The sequence below is a fragment of the Symphalangus syndactylus genome, chromosome 11, assembly GCF_028878055.3.
Source record: "Symphalangus syndactylus isolate Jambi chromosome 11, NHGRI_mSymSyn1-v2.1_pri, whole genome shotgun sequence".
Lineage (NCBI taxonomy): Eukaryota > Metazoa > Chordata > Mammalia > Primates > Hylobatidae > Symphalangus > Symphalangus syndactylus.
This window is the reverse complement of record NC_072433.2, coordinates 55,194,464-55,212,728: the sequence shown is the minus strand read 5'-3', so window position 1 is coordinate 55,212,728 and position 18,265 is coordinate 55,194,464. Positions and strand designations below refer to the sequence as shown.

Genomic DNA, 18,265 nt, shown 5'->3' with positions numbered 1-18,265 from the left:
ATGGTCTCGATCTCTTGACCTGGTGATCTGCCCCCTCAGCCTCCCAAAATGCTGGGATTACAGGCGTGAGCCACCATGGCTGGCCACTGGACACGATTTTTACATGGAGGTGAACAGGTGACAATGCAGCACCTACCAATGCCACAAAAGACTGACAGCTGTCACCCTACTCTAGTCTCCAAGGAGGAAACTCCAGGCAGGTTAAGTTAGTTTAAAATTTTATTTTTTTTATTTTTTAATATTTTTATGTAATAAAAAGTAAAAGTCCTTGTCCAGCCATCCTCGTGGGGCATCTGTCTGTCTCTCACACAGGTCACTCAAGTTAATGGGAAAGAAAGAACAGGGGGCCCAAGTCTGAAGTTATAAATAATAGAAAATAAAAGATCTTCCGTCTCCAGCGGGGGAATAGATGAGAGGATGGGAGGGCAAGACTGGGTGGGGACGGGCAGGGGCAGAGCAGGAACCCCCCACCCCTGCTGGACCCTGGCCCTGCCCTCTGTGAGGCCCCTCCCATTCAAGGTGCTTGGCAGGAATTCCCCAGCTCCCCCGGGGAATGGGGGGATGGGGGGCTGGGAGTGGTCCGAGCTGCTGGGGGAAGAGACATAGATCACTCTTCCCTCCACTCATGGAGGTCTCAGGTCGCGGCCAGGACAATCTTCAGTTCCCCGGGGGGTGGAAGGGGAGCTGCTGGGAGGGATGAGATTGAACTGGTTGGAGGGGAAAGAGAAGAGAGCAGGAGCATTAGAACCCAAGCAGCTGTCCCTTCCTCCAATGCCGTCCAGTGGGGGCGTGGGGGTGTGTCTGGGAAGGAGCGGCCTCCTCAAGGTGTCTCGGGGGCTGTCAGAAGCACAGGTCAATCACTGTTTCCCAGTAAGCCAGAGCCCTCACTCATGTGCCCAGCTCAGCCCCCCACACCCCAGTCTGGCCCTGTCTGCTGCACTGACCTTACCTCGGCTAAGTCAGGAGACAGTCGGGGTCACTGAGAGCTGGGGAGGCAGTGGGGAGGGGGGCTGCTGGATCACAACTGAGCGAGGACGGAGGGAAGCAAAGGACAGAGCCAGGAGCAAGCCCCTGGCGGCGGCGACTGTGGCTTCTGCCCACCCTACATACTTCACAGACAGGTGCAGGTCGGCGGGCGCCCTGTGGGACAGCCCTGCCTCCAAGACCCCTCACTCCCCACCCAGAACCCGTGCATCCTGCCCCACCTGCAGCCCCTCAGCTCTTCCATGCCAAATTCCCCCAGCTAATGAGAACTCACGAATCCTGTCATCGGCTCCTCCTGGAAATCCAGGCGCCTGGCCAGGCTGCTCACCTTGGGGGTGTCCGATGTAGGGGTAGGGTGAGGGTGTGGAAGCTGAGAGTGCAGGCACCCCACTCTGGGGCACCGCGCCTTGGGGGGGCCCCCCATGACTCTGGGGTGGGTGCAGCAGCATCACCTGGGGCGGGTGGGGAGCCCCAGGGTGAGGGGGCGGGGCTGCTGTGATTCCAGTTTGGACATGGGCCTGTGGAGAACAAAAAAGTAGCCAGGAAGACCACAGGATCCTGAAACAGACTCTGAGAGCCAGAGTTAGGGAGCACTACGGCAAGGCTGGCACCAGGGACTTGGGAATGGGATGGCCCCCATGACAGATGGGCCCTGGCAAACAGACCCAGAAGTGGGACAGCTGGGCTCTTACCTGGGTAACATGGGCCATGTTGGTGAAGCCGTGGGGCAGCTGCTGGTGGTGGATGGCATACACAGCGGCTGGCTGGGGGAAGCTGCTCTGAGGGGACTGGGCAGAAGGTCCCGGTGGCAGAGAGGGCGGCGTGCCTGTCAGGGCCCCTGGGTGGTACAGATTCTGCTGTGGCTGTCCACTGCCCAAGTGTGGGGCCTGCCCCGCCTGATGCTGTTGGGGAGGGGAAGGTTGAGTGCCACCCAGGCCAGCAACTCGCTGTCCCCTGGTCCTCGCTACTCAGAAATGACCCCTAGCTCTATCCCCTCTTCCGGCCACCCATTCCTGCACCAGGACCACTCAGTACCCCCCACAGCAGGCACCTGGACAGGACTGGGGGCCGCATGCTGGGACTGCGGCTGGCTTCCAGTAGGCGTGGTAGCTGGCTGCGGCTGGTGGGCATGGAGCTGCGTGGCATGGTGTGGGTAGGATTGGTGAACAGTGGCTGCAGCAGGAAAGAGGGAGAACCAGTGCTGAGCACACCAGAGGGGGCTGGCACACAGCCCAGAGCAGAGGGACCAGGCGCAGGACTCACCATAAAGGGCTTGGGGGGTGGGCTGCTCCGCAGAAGGGTACTGAGGGGTAGAGGATGACACGATGGCCTGGGGATGGCTGCCCGACGTCAGCATGCGTGGGTTGCTCTGAAGCATGGGGGCAAACACCGGCTGGCGGGACAGAGAGAGGAGTGGTTGGCACAGACACCAGCTGGGAAGGTGTCCTGCCAGTCACTACGTGCACAGCACCGCTTGGGCCTCCTCATAATCACCCTATTGATTCAACATTCACAACGATCCCACCCAGCAGACACTATTTCCAATATGCTTCAGAGATAAACAGACGTCCAATGCCTTGTTACAGGTCCCACCAGAGCCAGGGCTCAAGCCCAAGTCTGACACCGCCAATCCCATAGAGGGCCGATCCCACCCACAACGCTGCCTGCCGCCCCATAGCCAGCTCCCACGTCTCTGGAGAAGATGGGATCCCTAGCAGGGGCCCTGGATCCTCACTGCCCTCCTGGGCCGCAGTCACCTGTGAGGGGTAGTGGGCCATGGGCTGCATCATGGCTGGCTGGCCTGGGAACTGCTGAGGGTTGTAGGGGATGTAGGAAGAATAGGGCGTGGCAGCCACCAGAGGTGGGCCAGCAGCCGCAGCGGCCTGCATCATCGGCGGGGCTGAGGCTGGCTGGTGTTGGTCCGAGCGCTGCGGGGGCAGGGAGCCTGGAAGAAGAGGAAGAGAGCAGAGCTCAAGCTCCACCTGCCAGTAGGCCCTTGGCAGCCTCGCCGCCTGCCCCTCCCAGCCCTGCTCACCTTTTGCTCCCCGGTACTTGCCCTGCTGCCCAGGCACTGAATTGGATACAGGATATGGATACATCTGAGGTGCCTGGAGATGAGGACACAGATGAGACTGAATGACTTGCTCACGAATGCCCAGAACAGGCCTGACCTGGTCCCTCAACCAGCCCAACCAAATCCCACCCCGCTAACCCTGGGCCCGGCCAGTCTCTCTGCATACCTGCACAGCTGGTCCCATGTGGATCTGAGGTATGTAGGAGATGTACTGGGGGCTATATAGCCCACTCTGGCCTGCTGTCAGCACCGGGATGGAGGGAGTTGAATGAGTCCGGGGCCCTGGAGAAGTTGGGGTACTGGTGGATTTATTCTGCAAAACAAGGGAGGACAATTTTATTTTCTATTTTCCCCTCTACTCCTGGCCATGCCTAGAGTAGTAACAGCTAACATTCATGAAATGCTGGGTACCAAACACATTCTGCACTTATCTTGATAAAGCCTCATATTAAACCCTATGAGATGAGTATTCTAAAGTTACAGGTGAGGCAGAGAACGTAAGTGAGCTCAAGATCACAAACGTTCCAAATACAGGGGCTCAAGCCAAGTCAGCTGGCCTCTGTTCATGACTACCCCACTCCAATACTCCCTCAGCCAAATGCCAAGAACCAAAGAAACGCCCGTTAACCCCTCATCAGACTCACTGGGATCCCTGATCACCCAAACCTGGAGACCTGAGTCCATTTTCCCCAAGCTAGCCCCAAAGGTGCCATCCTTACATTTTTATGACATCTCCTCACACTGCCTGCCAGGCAAGTGGTCCTGGAAGTGAAGTGCTCCTCCCCCTATTCATCTATAAGCACTGCCCAAGTCTCCCCACAGAAACCAAGGTCCACATTCTCCCGTCCCAGCTCACCACAGACAGCAGAGGCTTTGTAGGATTGAACTCCTTAGCATTAGGGTTCAACGTTGATTTCTTTACTTGTCTGTGAGAGAAAGTACAGTAAATCTTCACGGCTTGCTCCCATCCCTCCTGCCATCCTCCCAGAGCCCCACCCCGTACCACTCACTCAGCAACAGGGCCCTCATCTTTGTCTTCTCCCTTGATGAGGCCCACCGGGGGGCTGCCAGTTTGGCTTGGGCAAGGTGGTTGGGGCTGCTCTGGCCCCTCAGTGCCTCCTGCTGGTGCCAGGGGTGATTTGTCCTCCTTATCCGATACGGACTCTGTCTTGGAGGAGACAGGAGACCCCATGGGCTCTGAAGTCAACAAACCATCAACCTCCTTCTCCTTTCCTTTGGGCTCCTCCTTTAAGATCCGGGGAGGAAAAGGATCCAGATTGTTCTCAGGGGAGCTACTGGGCTGAAGCTGGAAGAGAGAAATACACAGTCCAGTCTGACCCAGACCCTAGGCCCGGCTTTCTTCTTTCATCCTTTCTTGATCTCATCTCTTTGACCCCTACCTAATCCTTTGCCTCATCTATGAACCATTCCCAACTCCTTTACCCTGCTAATATCCCAGCTCACTTCCACAGTTCTCTCACCTTAAACTGGGCCCCAAACTTTCTCAGTTCTTCCAGTTGGAATCGTTTCTGTTCATTCTGAAGACCAGGGACTATGAGAAAACAGTCAAAAAGAAGAAAATACAAAACATTCTTTCTCCAAGGTGGCTACACAGTGCCAACAGAACAGAGGACAAGAAAGCAAAGAAAAAGAGAAACTCTTGAGAATTACAGAAGTGAAATTATAATCCAAAGGCTGATAGACATTGTTTGCCTCTGAATTCCAACAAACTTCCTAACTGAAATACTCTCCCCCAGACAAAGGAGCATTAATCTTCAGCAGAAAAAAAACCACCCTCACCTTTCCCAGCTATCCGAGCCAGCTCCTGGGGCTCCAGAGTTCTCCCAGGTTCCTTGGTAGAGAGTTCTTTTACTGTGCAAGGAGAGAGAAATGCCTAAAGGTCCTTCTGTCCAGAACCACAAATCACACTAAATATGCATTCACAGCACTCAAACACCTAGCTCTTACCATCTGTGGGGGCCAGGGAGATCTTTGGAGAAGCTGGGGAAATGGAGCCCACTCCAGGATCTGAGACTGATGAGGTCACAGGGATGGAGGCTGAAGAGGTTGGCACTGCCGAGCCGATGGGAGGCTCAGGACAGGAAGCTGAGATTGGGGCAGGGGCAGCAGACTTGGGAGAACGCGGGGGATACATCCGGCCCACTGGAAGAAAAGGGGGAGCTGTAGGATGGTTACTGCTGGTCAACAGCAGTGAGTACAAGGGCCTTACTCAAAACAGCAAGAAAGTTTACACACTATACAACCAGAGTCACCAACTTAAATGTCTAGAAGGTCAAGGCAGGTAACACAAGCAGGTAAATGGCCTCATGGGCATTATCGGCGACTGGAATGCTTAAAGGAGTGGCTGGGATTCTGTCCCAGTCAACTCAAGCTATGCAGCAAGGCAAGCTCAGTTGGCAGAACTTCCTGTAATTCAAAAGAAACTAAAAATTTTCTTTTTTTTTTTTTTTTTTGAGACGGAGTCTCGCTCTGTCGCCCAGGCTGGAGTGCAGTGGCACAATCTCGGCTCACTGCAAGCTCCGCCTCCCGGGTTCACGCCATTCTCCTGCCTCAGCCTCTCCGAGTAGCTGGGACTACAGGTGCCCGCCACCACGTCCGGCTAATTTTTTGTATTTTTAGTAGAGATGGGGTTTCACCGTGGTCTCGACCTCCTGACCTCGTGATCCGCCCGCCTCGGCCTCCCAAAGTGCTGGGATTATAAGCGTGCGCCACCGCGCCCGGCCGAAACTAAAAATTTTCTATGGCTTCTATTGATTTATTTATTTAGACAGGGTATTGCTCTGTTCCCCAGACTGGAGTGCAATGGTGTGATGCCATGTTACTGCAACCTCAGCCTCCTGGGCTCCAGCGATTCCCCCCACCTCAGCCTCTCAAGTAGCTGGGAGTACAGGTGCACGCCATCACGACTAGCTACATCTTTTTATTTTTTGCAGAAGGGTTTTGCTATGTTGCCCAGGCTGGTCTTAAACTTCTGGGCTCAAGCAATCTGCCTACCTCAGCCTGTTTTAAAAAGTTAGCAACTGGCAGGGTGTGGTGGCTCAGGCCTGTAATCCCAGCACTTTGGGGGGGCAAGGTGGGTGGATCACGAGGTCAGGAGTTCGAGATCAGACTGGCCAACACAGTAAAACCCCACTTCTACTAAAAATACAAAATTAGCCAGCTGTGGTGGTGGGCACCTGTAATCCCAGCTACTTGGGAGGCTGAGACAGGAGAATCGCTTCAATCTGGGGGGTGGAGGTTGCAGTGAGCCGAGGTGGCGCCACTGCACTCCAGCCCAGGCAACAGTGCGAGACTCCGTCTCAAAAAAAAAAAAAAAAAAAAAAGTTAGCAACTGATTCAAATCTAAACAAAAGATGTCTGCCAAGCAGACACATCCCATGGATTGCTAAGTTGAGACTTCTGCACTAGGGAAGTCGAAGAACTATTTTCCAATATGACTAAATCCCAAACGCCCAAAACATCTATCTTAAAATTATCTCCCATTCCAGCATTGTAACAAATGGACATTTACATCTCTACAAATTTCCATCCATTTCTTCATTCAACACTACTAAAGCTTTACCTGCAGGAGGAGGTGGAACAGAAGTTTCTCCAGAAGGCCTATTACTGGGCGAAGACAGAGTCTTGGCACCTCTCAGAGGCCGCTGTGCCTTTGGGGACATGCGGGAAGGGCCTGTTTCGTTTTTTTTTTTTTTTTTTTTTTTTTTTGAGAAGAAAATGTCAGAGGAGGCAGATGACCTATTACATTCCCACCAATGCAGCGTCATTCCAACACACCCAAACCCCTCCAATTGCCCTCCCACCTCCTTGGCATCCCCTTCCCTGCCCTGCCCCTTGGTCACCTCATAACTCACCTCCATTGATACCACGGGCCTCAGAACCTGGGCCAGGGCTGCTATTGTCCAGATGGTGAGGGCCACGAGGTGGCAAAGAGCTAAGGCCAGGCCGACCACCCCGAGAGCTGCTGCATCGAACTCCTCCCCGAGGACCTTCCCGGACTCGTTGAGGCAGAGGGATATACTTCCCCTCCCTGAGGAAAGAGTTCAAATAAGGCCAGGTAGCCACAAAACCCACGTTTTGGAAAGATGAAGCCATTTCTTCTTCTGAAGTCTCCCCCTTCTGTCCCCAAACATACACACACTGTGCCTGGCTCCAGCACCATCCCACTTGAAGACGTGCCCTAGTTTAACGTTCTGTGGCTACAGATTTATGACCTCATGTGACATCAACTCTGAGCTAACCAACCTGGCCAGTGCGCCACAATTCTACAACTCCTGACCTATGACAATAGTAGGATCACACTGTAGTTCCAGGGACAGTTTTTATAAGACACAAATAATATAGTTATATTTCACTTTTATAAGAAATGGCACATATATAAAAATAAATACAGAGAAAAAAAGAAAGTAAACCAAAATTTTGAATTTTTTTTTTTTTTTTTTAGATCTACAAGCTTCAGCTTTGTTACTTTCGGCAAATTACACCATCTTGCTTTACTTCAACCTCCTAAACCTGTGTATAACATTTTACATGGTCACAAGGCTTAAACCACAGCACACATCAACTCTGGGCCCAGGCCCCAGGATATTCCCAGAAGCCCCAAGTAGTCCTGGCTGTTTGCAACAGTCACCTGGATGCCAAGCTGGGGCTCTCCCGCCCTGAGCCCTGCCGCTGGACTGCACTGTGCTTCTCCTCTTCAGTGCGCCCATCGTCGTTCTCCATGGCGATCCGTAGGCGGTACTGGGGGCTTGATTCAATCTCTCGAGCCAACTGGGCCGCACGCAGCTCTCGCTGACGAAACTCTTCTGAGTTGTCCTTTTCTAAGGGCACCCTGAGACAGCACCCACAGACCACCACCATCCCAGTGCCAGGGGACAAAAAGAGGAAAAAAGGAAAAACCTTTCAACAAGTCCAATCACTAGTTCAAGCATGTAAGTATTTAATCCTTTCAACTCAACATCTGGGTAACAGGCACCGACTGCGTCCCAGGTAGAGCACCAAGGCTTATCTGGGAATGTGAGGAGCACTTAGACGCTTAAAACCTTTGAGGGAAGAATTCCACAAGGCAGAGTAGGAGCGGGGACGGCGACCCTGGACACCCACCGAAAAATGAGCAAAAACTATGTTCTATCTGGAAACCTGTCTTCACTTAGTGACCCCATATCACCAATACATCACCTAGAGAGCACCAAGATACTCACGTATAAGAAGAAAGACTGCTATCATAGGTAGTCTTCACACCGTAGTTCTCCTCATTGAACTTGAACATTTCATTGGGGTCCCATCCATTGGACTGGGGAGGGAGGAGGGAGGTTTTAAAACCCAGCAAGAAAAGCAACAATGACAAGTCACTTCCCTTCCATCAGGTTAAAAACTCCAAGATGTGACCAAATTGGCTGGGCACAGTGGCTGAAACCTGTAATCCCGGTACTTTGGGAAGCTGAGGCAGGAGGATCTCCTGAGGCCAGGAGTTTAAGGCCAGCCTGGGCAACACAGCAAGAGCCCATCTCTAGAAAAAAATAATGAAACAGCCGGGTGTGGTGGTGCATGCCTGGGGTCCTAGCTACTCGCTACTCAGGAGATTGAGAGGATCACTTGAGCCCAGGAGTTTGAGGCTGCAGTGAACTATTATGGCACCACTGCGCTCAGGCCTGGGCGAGTGGCTGGGCGTGGTGGCTCACGCCTGTAATCCCAGCACTTTGGGAGGTGGGTGGATCACCTGAGGTAAGGAGTTTGAGATCAACCCGACCAATATGGTGAAACCCCATCTCTATTAAAAATAAAAAATTAGCCATCCGTGGTGGCCCATGCCTGCAGTCCTGGCTGAGGCAGGAGAATCGCTTCAACCTGGGAGGCAGAGGTTGCAGTGAGCTGAGATCGAGCCACTGCACTCCAGCCTCCAGCCTGAGTGACGGAGCGAGATCCTGTCTCCAAAAAAAAAAAACAAAAACAAAAACAAAAACAAACAGCAACTACAACAAAAACCCGGGCAACAGAGCAAGCTCTTGTCTCAAAAATAAATGACAAAACAGGAGTGAAAAAAAATAGGAATGTGGCTGGCAAAAGTAATCAACTAATAATTGTAATTAATAACTGCAATTTTTTTTTTTTGGAGACAGAGTTTCACTCTTGTTGCCCAGGCTGGAGTGCAATGGTGCAATCTTGGCTCACTGCAACCTCCGTCTCCTTGGGTTCAAGCGATTCTCCTGCCTCAACCTCGTGAGTAGCTGGGGTTACGGGCATGTGCCACCACGCCAAGCTAATTTTGTATTTTTAGTAGAGATGGGGTTTCTCCACGTTGGTCAGGCTGGTCTCAAACTCCCAACCTCAGGTGGATCCGCCCGCCTTGGCCTCCCAAAGTGCTGGGATTACTGGTGTGAGCCACCGCACCCGGCCTGCAACTGTTAATAATTACTAACAATTGCAGCAGAAATTAGCAATAACTAGTAAACCTGAAAAGTCATAAGACCTAACAATTCTATTTCCAAGACATCCCAGAAAAATTCTGGCACATGTACGTGGGGAATATATGTTCTAAAAGTCCAGCAAGGTACTATTTTTAGCAGCAAAATAATGGCAACCAAATGCAGATGATTAAGGAAAAGGACAAATACAATTTGCTGTGTACACATGTGTGTGGATATTTGAAAACAGCACACAACGATAGAAGCAAAGAACTAGATCTATGTATCACCATGAGAAGTTCGAAAAGGCAAGAAAAGCAAATTCTTGTATAAACTAAACATAATAATATATTCATTCACAAGACATTTGTTTCTCAACAGATAGTCTCACTATGATGCCCAGGCTGGGGCACAGTGGCCATTCACAAGTTCAGCCATAGTGCACCAAATGATTCTCCTACCTCAGCCTCCTGAGTAGCTGGGACTACAGGTGTGGGACCACCATGCTCAGCTCTATTCACGAGCGGTTTTTATTTATTTTTTTTGAGACAGCCTCACTGTCGCTCACACTGGAGTCCAGTGGCACAATCTTAGCTTACTGCAGCCTCAAACTCCTGGGCTCAAGTGATCCTCCTGCCTTGGCCTCCCAAGTAGCTGGGACTACAGGAATGAGCCACTGTGCTCAGCCTCATGAGAGATTTTAAATGCCTCAGAGTAGCTGATTTTGGGAACAGAAATGGGCCTACACAGTAATCTGTACTTTTTGTTATGTTGAAAAATAACGTGATGCAAAAGCTAGGAGTGGTTAATTATAGATAGTAAGAGAGTAAGTTGATGTTTTGGTTTTGTTGTGTGTGACAGGGTCTACCCAGGCTGGAGCGCAGTGGTATGATCACAGCTCACTGTAGCCTCGACCTCCCTGGGCTCAAGTGATCCTTCCACCTCAGCCTCCCAAGTAGCTGGGACTACAGGTACGTGCCACCAAACCTTGCTAGCTTTTATATATCTTGTTGAGACAGGGTTTCACCACGTTGCCCAGGCTGGTCTTGAACTCCTTGCCTTAAGTGACCCACCAGACTTGGCCTCCCAAAGTGCTGGGATTACAAGCATGAGCCACTGCACCCAGCTGAGAATAGATATTTTTACTTTGCTATTTCCTATACCTTTCTATTTGTTATCTGACCACCTTCAATGGGCGACAGTAAATATTCCCCCCTCCCCTCAAATGAACCTCGCTGTCAACAACCCATTCTGTCTGTCCAGCTCCCAAGTTCTCAGGAAAGGAGGCTGTACCATGTCGGACTCGAGGTCATAGTCGTCGCTGTTGCTGTCACCCCCCTCCCAGCGCTGAAGCACCTTCTCTTTGTGTTCCCCATTCACTTTCGAGTTCATGGCAATGGCTGAATCGGTGAACTTGTCTGTGGGGGCAGAGGTGAAGATCAGGAGTCAGGCAATATTTCACAGACTTCTTTCTGTCCCCTATGCACACAGAGCAGGTCTAAGGTAACAGCCTAGGACAATACCTTTAGTAGCGTAGTTGAAGTCAACATTTCGGAAGTGAACAAGCATGACATCACTTGGCTTAAACACCATGGTGTCCACAATGTCCTCCCGACGAGGGCCACCTGCTGGCTCAGATGCTTTCCGGTGCACAGCATCCACGGCTAGTTCAAACTACAAACACCCCATTCCCCATACCCATGGGTCAGTTTCAAGAAAGGTGAAGGCAAAAATAGAACTGGATTTCTCTTACCCTTCCCAAACTTTTCACAACACTACATCCTCAATACGCTTGGAACCAAGTGCATGTCTTCTCAACACCAGCCACAGGACTTAGCAAAAGTCTCACAAAAATTTAAACTTAAATACTTTAACATTCAAGTACCCAGCCCTCAAATTTGTCTTTTTTCCCTGCAGCACTATTCAGCACAGGCCTACAGAAACAACTACAGGCATACTCTGACACCACCCAACTAACATCTTCAATGAGCCTATTTCATTCTCCTCCTACTCTGCAACTCCAAAAATAATTAAATTTGAGTACACTGACCTTTGAGCTTAGCGTCTTGAAGATACCCTCATAAGTGGTACCATTTTTCACCTTTACATCACAAGTGGAGCCCTGGCAAAGAGGGAAAAATAAGAAGAGTGTCTCCAGAAAGTAGATGCATTATGTTCCTTAAACAACCCGGGGGTTAAGTACCAACTTACCACAACAGCTGTAAGGAAATGCAGCATTCTGGAATTGTTGTAGACGCCTTCAAACACCTGTCAGTTAATATAGGAAGAAGAATTAAAGGAGTCATCAGTCGACACCTCATTTTCTTTTCTAAATGCCCGCCGCACTCTACTCATTCTGCCTTGTATGTGCTGGGCCCACAGCCCTCCTGAGTACATTAGAGTCTATCTAGACCTAATGTGCCCTATATTCCCACATTATGTATCTTTTAGGTCCATGTATCTTAAAAAGGGTGGGAGAAGACACTCACAGGTGACTGTGGGGGTCCCTTTCCTGTGCTCTGTCCCCTATAAAAGAAAACAAGAAATTACTTAAGTCTGTTCAAGCCCTCTTAGACCACTATGAAATTAATGTTAAATCCTAGAAGTATATACCACCTGATGATGCTGATTTAGACTACAAAATCGTTAATCAGTAAGATTTTTCTTTTCTATTTTTTTTTTTGAGACAAGGTCTCCCTTTGTTGCCCAGGCTGGAGTGCAGTGGCGCGATCTCAGCTCACTGCAGCCTCAACCTCCAAGGCTCAAGCAATCTTCCTGCCTCAGCCTCCCGAGTGGCTGGGACTATAGGTGCGAACCACCACTCCTGGCTTTTGTTTGTTTTTTTTTTAATTTTTAGTAGAGATGGCATTTCCTATCTGTGTTGCCCAGGCTGGTCTCGACCTCCTGGGCTCAAGGGATCCTCCCACCTTTGCCTCCTAAATTGCTAGCATTACAGGCATGAGCCACTGCGCCCGGCCAATAAATAAGATTTTCAAACTCTCACCTTGTAGAGGAAGAAAGAAATAGACATTAATAAGCCAGCAAACACATTTTCTCCAAATGCCAGCAAAAAAGATCCTAATCAACAATGGTTGTCAATTGCTCTAAGAACCAACGAGAAAGGGGCTAGGGCTGCAGGCTACCAACAGATCAATGCTACAGTATTAACCAAAAACCCACACCAGCTATGAGGGCAAAAGCTCCAGGAGTGTAGCTTTGGAACTACCTAGCTCAAGTACATTACCTCCCAAACAGAAAAGAATCATTTTCAGCAGCCAGACTCCTCAAACTGCGGGAGGAGGGGTATCCCCTCCACACCCCATCCCCTCGACCCCATGACTCATTCAGCCCGTTACCCACTCTGCGGGTATCACCAATCGCCAGGTAACCCTGCTTGTCGCTGGCTGATGTAACCGGCGGTTGAGGGCGAAGAGGGGGCCGCTGGCGGGGCTGGGGGACAGCGCAGCCGCAAAAGCCATCCACCGGGAGGCCTCGCCCGGTCTGCGCCTGCGCACTAAAGCCCACGGGCCTTTTCGAATCCCCACCTCCCGCGATCTGAGCCCACTGCGCCTGCGTGTGCGACCACTCTTAATTCCATTAACACACACACACGCGCACAGGAAAAACTGAGCAGGGCCTCCACTACTCATGCACTGCCACCAGATGAGCCCCTCCACGAACTAGCCCCTGCCCTAGGTGTTCCCGGGGCGCGCGAATGCCCGGGTCATGAGACCGAGCACCCACGCGCACGTACGGGAAGAGGGCGCGCGCGCCAGAGGCTCCCGGCCCGCAGTCCTCCCAGTCATCCCTCCTTCCGTCCCCCCGCCCACCTCGCTCCCCTCCTACTGGCCAGACCGGGAAGGGGGAGGCAGCAACCCGCTCCCAAGTCCCTCCCTCCCTATTGGCCAAACTGTGGGCCGCGCGCCCCCCTCCATTGGCTACGGCCGGGGACCCCTTCCCGCAGCAGACTCCCCATTGGCTGAAGCCGGGGACCGCGAGACCCTTCGTGGTAATGGAACCGGGGACCCCGATCAGCTCCTTGCCCCCCCCTCAACTCCCCGTTCCGACGGCGCCGGCGGGATGCGCCCCGCCTCCCCTGAAGGCCGGGGCTGCGAGCCCTGACTAGGCCCCGAGAGCCGAGCGCGGCCCCTCAGTGCTCCGGTGGCCGCCCGGGGACCCTTTCCGTCCGACCTGTTCGGACCTGAGGGGGCCCTCCCCCAGCTTCACGGGGACTACCCATCCAGCCGGTGCCCCTCATGGTGCTGGGTCGGGGTCCGCCCCGCCGGAACCGAGCCGCAGCCTCTGGGTGGCCGCGGCTCCCTCGCCCGGAGCCCACCCTCCTCACCTGGCGCTGCCGATGGCGGCGGCCCCCGGCCTCTCCTGGTGCTGCTGCGGCGGCGGCGGCGGCTGCGGCGCCAAGATGCCTTCGGCTCCCCGGCGGAGCCCGCTCCCGGCAGCAGCCACAGGCCCCAGGCAGGGGGAGGCGGTCGCTGGAGGCCCGGGAGGAGCCGCAGAGGTGGCCAGAGGCCCCGGGAGGCCGCCGTTGGGAGGGCTGGTGCCCCCGGGGGGCCGGCGGGCCACGGCCTGTTGCGTGGGGGGCGGCTGCTGGGGCTGGGAGGGCTGTTGTGGCGGCTGAGGCTTCAACATGATGGCAGCGTCCGGAAGGGGAATTAGAAGGAAGGGAGGGAGAGAGGGGGCTGGGGCCCCGCTGGAGAGCGCGGGAAGCGAGGGGGATCGGGCAGCCGGGGCCCGCCGTTGGCGGGCGGGGGGAGCCCCGCGGTGTCGGGGGTGGAGAGAGAAGACCGCGGCGCGAGGAAGCGCCGCGAGGCGGAAGGGGAGGGGGTCTCGCGGGCTGGAGGAAAGCGAGAGGGCGCGAGCCGGGCTGGCGCGCGTGCGCGTCGCCGGGGCGCGGAGAGGGAGGAGCGCGCGGGTGGGAGCCCCCGGGGGGAGGGGCGGCAGGAACGAGCAGTGGCGCCAGGTGCCGCGCACACCGGCGCGGTTAGCTCCCGGCGGGAGAAGGGGAGAGAATCAAGTCGGTGAACCTCGCACCCCTAGCCCTAGGAGTGGGTAAGGAGTGGCGCGGGCGCTCACGCGCGCCAAGGATTTAGGGTCTCAAGGTCTCAAAACCGCCTTAGAAGCCGGCGGCCGCTGTCGCTTCACAATGAGCGTGTGAGGCGCTGGGGGAGGAGCCGAAGGCGCCAGAGGAAGGGCCGGCTGCTCCGCCCACGCCGTCGCTGCGTCGCGATGCCTCCGCGGGAGTGTTAGGCGGCACGTCTTGCGTGAGGCTCTTCCGCCACTTGGGGACTAGTGGGCGGAGCCTTAGGTGCCAAGGAAATCTCCGGGATAGGACCATCCGAGCCACTGCGCTTTTAGGTAGGTGGTAGGTACCCTCCACTTTGCTTCAAGTAAAAGACTGATGAACATTAAAGTGATTCGTTTGAGCGTGTTGATCTTTGCAGATAAATTTACGCCTCGTCCTAAATTATTTTAAATTTTTGTGATTTTGACCTAAATTGTTCCTCCATGCCCGAGAATGAATCTTTAAACTGTAATAACAAAGACTGAAGCCCAAGCTTCCGAATTCAAAATCCTCCACCCGACCCTGCAATGAAGGCAGCTTCATTCATTCAAAATGAGTTGGGCATTGGGGTATTCAGTTAGTTGTTTTGGACACAAGGATAATTAAACTGCTTCTGCTCTCGAGGAGTTCATGCTAGTGGCGGATTCAGAGAATTTGACGAGATCTAGTAGGTGAAGCACAGGGCACTACAAGAGCAAATGGGAGTGACACCTAATCTTAATCCAGTTTTGGGAGACCAGATAACGGACAGGAGGGCCGGGCGCAGTGGCTCACACCTGTAATCCTAACATTTTGGGAGTCCAAGGCAGAAGGATCGTTTAAGGCCAGGAGTTTGAGACCAGCCTAGGCAACAAAGTGAGATTTCGTCTCTACAAAAAATAAATTTTAAATTATAAAAAAAACTGATAAGAGGGCAGGGGGAGATGGGTTTCTAGGCAGGGGAATAGGAGCCCAGATTGCACCACTGCACTCCAGCCTGGATGACAGAGCAAGACTCCTTCCTCCCAAAACAAACAAACAAAAAAAAATGAAAAGAGGTCAGATTTGCATTTTTAAAGGTTTACTCTTTGCAACGTGGAGAATGGAATGGAGCTGTTAAGTCCATGTGGTCTTAATCCCAGAGAAACTCTCAATGTCTCAATCTCTTCGCTCTAAATATTAGCATTGGAACTCTTCCCAGCCCCTCCGCACCAAACACATGCACGCCTAGCTACAACACTGCCTTACTCTTCGGGTAATAGTCCTTTGCCCTGCCTCACTCCTGCCTTCAGATGTGCTAGTTTCCCCTCCTGTGTGCTCGCCGAGCAATTTATCCCACTGTATTCTAATAGCTCCTTTAATTCTGTCTTCCTGCTAATGTCAGCTCCCTAAGGATTAGGATCTTGACTTACTTCTTGCTCTGCAGTACCCTAGCACACTGCAGGCACTCAGTGAAATATCTGTAAGGTGAGTGGATCCAAATGATGTTTGTTTGGTTTTGAGATGGAGTTTCGTTCTTATTGCCCAGGCAGGAGTGCAATGGCGCGATCTCGGCTCACCACAACCTCCACCTCCCGGGTTCAAGCGTTTCTCCTGCCTCAGCCTCTTGAGTAGATGGGATTACAGTCATGCGCCACCACACCCGGGTAATTTTGTATTTTTAGTGGAGACGGGGTTTCTCCATGTTGGTCAGGCTGATCTTGAACTCCCGACCTCAGGTGATCCACCCGCATCGGCCTCCGAAAGTGCTGGGATTACAGGCATGAGCCACCACGTCCGGCCCAAATGCTGTTTTAAAGGCCATCATGTCTCCTGGGTTCCCTAACACAGTCCAGCTTTTTCCTGGCATTACCTGGACCACCTGGTGCCATGCCACCTCTCTACCCTCATTGACAGATTGTGAGCACTGAGCACTCTAACCCCCTTCCATCTACCCCATCCTGCTGCACACTCAAATTCTGAGTTTTAGCCCCAAGAAACTTCTTTTTCCATAGCTTACCTTGCCCTTGCTAGTGGCAGCTAATTTGCATGGGGTCTACAGCAACCTCAATTCTTGCCTCCTCAGAAGAAAGAATTCCACCAAGGGGCGTAAGGCAGAGGGAGAGACAGAGGCAAGTTTTAGAGCAGGAGTGAACGTTTATTAAAAAGTTTTAGAGCAGGAATGAAAGGAAGTAAAGTACACTTGGAAGAGGGCCAGGCGTGAATGACTTGACAGATTCAAGTACCTGGTTTGACCTTTGACTTGGGGTTTCATACGTTGGCATGCTTCCAGGGGTTTACGGTTTGCATCTCTTCTCACCTGATTCCTACCTTGGCATGGGCTGTCCACATGCACGGTGGCCTGCCAGCACTTGGAGGGGCCACAAGCACAGTGTGTTCAGTATACTGAAGTGCACATGCTCACTTGAGGCATTCTTCCCTTATGGGTCTAGCATTCCTGGAGGAAGGGCATGTACCATTAAACTCCACCATTTTGTCTCTTGGTGCACAAGCTTGAGTCCACTTACCCAACTTCTGAGATCTTATCGAGAAGCTGCTGATCACCAGTTTCAAGTGTTTTCCATCTATTTGGAGACTGCCTTTCCCTGGTGCTGGCTGCAACCAATTACTATTTTAGAGACAAGGTTAACAACCACCTGACCATCACCTGATGGTTGCCTGACATTCCTGGTGGTGGGGTTGGGGCAGCACTCCTGCCCGGCTCATGTCTCACTAGCTACCTACTGTAACACCCTTATTCAACTCTTCCATACAAGCACTGTTCACATAGAATTCTCTTACAATTCTCTACTTTCTCGTTCTTCAAGCCCAAGTATCAGTTCTTTGGAACATCCTCTATTACTGAGTCCCTCCTCTGGGCTCCCAGAGCAGTGTATTGTTTTTGTTTATATTTGTCTCACCTTTCTTTTGGAATTTGAGGTCATAAAGGGCATTTCTCTATCCCTCATGCCTAGCTCAGTGGCTGGCACCCACCCCCTCACTAAGTCGTTGGGTAACAACGACTTAGTGTTACCCACTAAGTGGGAATGTTGTCTTATCGTGTGCAATTTAAAAATTATATCACTATGGCCGGGCTCAGTGGCTCACGCCTGTAATCCCAGCACTTTAGGAGGCCGAGGTGGTTGGATCACGTGAGGTCACGAGTTCGAGACCAGCCTGGCCAACATGGTAAAACCCCATCTCTACTAAAAATACAAAAATTAGCCAGGCATGGTGGCAGGTGCCTGTAATCCCAGCTACTTAGGAGGCTTGAGGCAGAAGAACTGCTTGAAGCTGGGAGGCAGAAGTTGCAGTGAGCCAAGATCATGCCATTGTACTCCAGCCTGGGGGATAAGAAAGAGACTTCATCTAGAAAAAAAAAGTATATATATATATATATATCACTATGATTAAATATGGAGTGATTTCCAAGGTACAATTATTATTATTTTTTTTTTTTGAGACGGAGTCTTGCTCTGTCACTCAGGCTGGAGTGCAGTGGCACGATCTTGGCTCACTGCAAGCTCTGCCTCCCGGGTTCATGCCATTCTCCTGCCTCAGCCTCCCGAGTAGCTGGGACCACAGGCGCCCGCCACCATGCCCGGCTAATTTTTTGTAGTTTTAATAGAGACGGGTTTCACCGTGTTAGCCAGGATGGTCTTGATCTCCTGACCTTGTGATCTGACCGAGGTACAATTTTTTTTTCTTTTTTTTTTTGAAATGGAGTCTCGCTCTGTCACCCAG

The 18,265-nt window shown here is 52.3% G+C and overlaps 1 protein-coding gene across 46 annotated transcripts; it reads right to left on the bottom strand.

Annotated features, from left to right (window-relative positions):
* Positions 1-201: 201 nt before the first annotated feature.
* On the bottom strand, positions 202-16,668 carry ATXN2L (ataxin 2 like). Of its 46 annotated transcripts, none has more exons than XM_055298225.2 (24): positions 13,829-16,668; positions 11,973-12,009; positions 11,695-11,751; positions 11,534-11,605; positions 11,007-11,157; positions 10,777-10,901; positions 8,281-8,372; positions 7,710-7,910; positions 6,934-7,109; positions 6,642-6,752; positions 5,027-5,239; positions 4,859-4,930; positions 4,540-4,610; positions 4,069-4,364; positions 3,915-3,984; positions 3,225-3,371; positions 3,020-3,092; positions 2,742-2,929; positions 2,248-2,377; positions 2,036-2,157; positions 1,677-1,886; positions 1,259-1,502; positions 945-1,109; positions 534-707 (listed from the first exon to the last, which is right to left on the bottom strand). In XM_055298225.2, the coding sequence occupies exons 1-23, from the start codon at positions 14,128-14,130 to the stop codon at positions 955-957; spliced, it is 3,315 nt and encodes a 1,104-aa protein (XP_055154200.1). In that variant the 5' UTR covers positions 14,131-16,668; the 3' UTR covers positions 534-707; positions 945-954. The 46 variants fall into 46 exon arrangements, with proteins under 46 accessions (XP_063468050.1, XP_063468058.1, XP_055154211.1 ...); XM_055298229.2 differs by having other exon boundaries at positions 534-684; XM_055298224.2 differs by having other exon boundaries at positions 950-1,109.
* Positions 16,669-18,265: the final 1,597 nt, after the last annotated feature.

Coding starts and splice junctions, on each gene's coding strand:
- ATXN2L (XM_063611980.1), bottom strand. CDS start 14,130: ATGTTGAAGCCTCAGCCGCCACAACAGCCCTCCCAGCCCCAGCAGCCG. Junction 3,093..3,224: donor ACATGGGACCAGCTGTGCAG/GTATGCAGAGAG, acceptor CCTCATCTCCAG/GCACCTCAGATGTATCCATA. Junction 2,378..2,741: donor TGGCCCACTACCCCTCACAG/GTGACTGCGGCC, acceptor CTGTCCCGCCAG/CCGGTGTTTGCCCCCATGCT.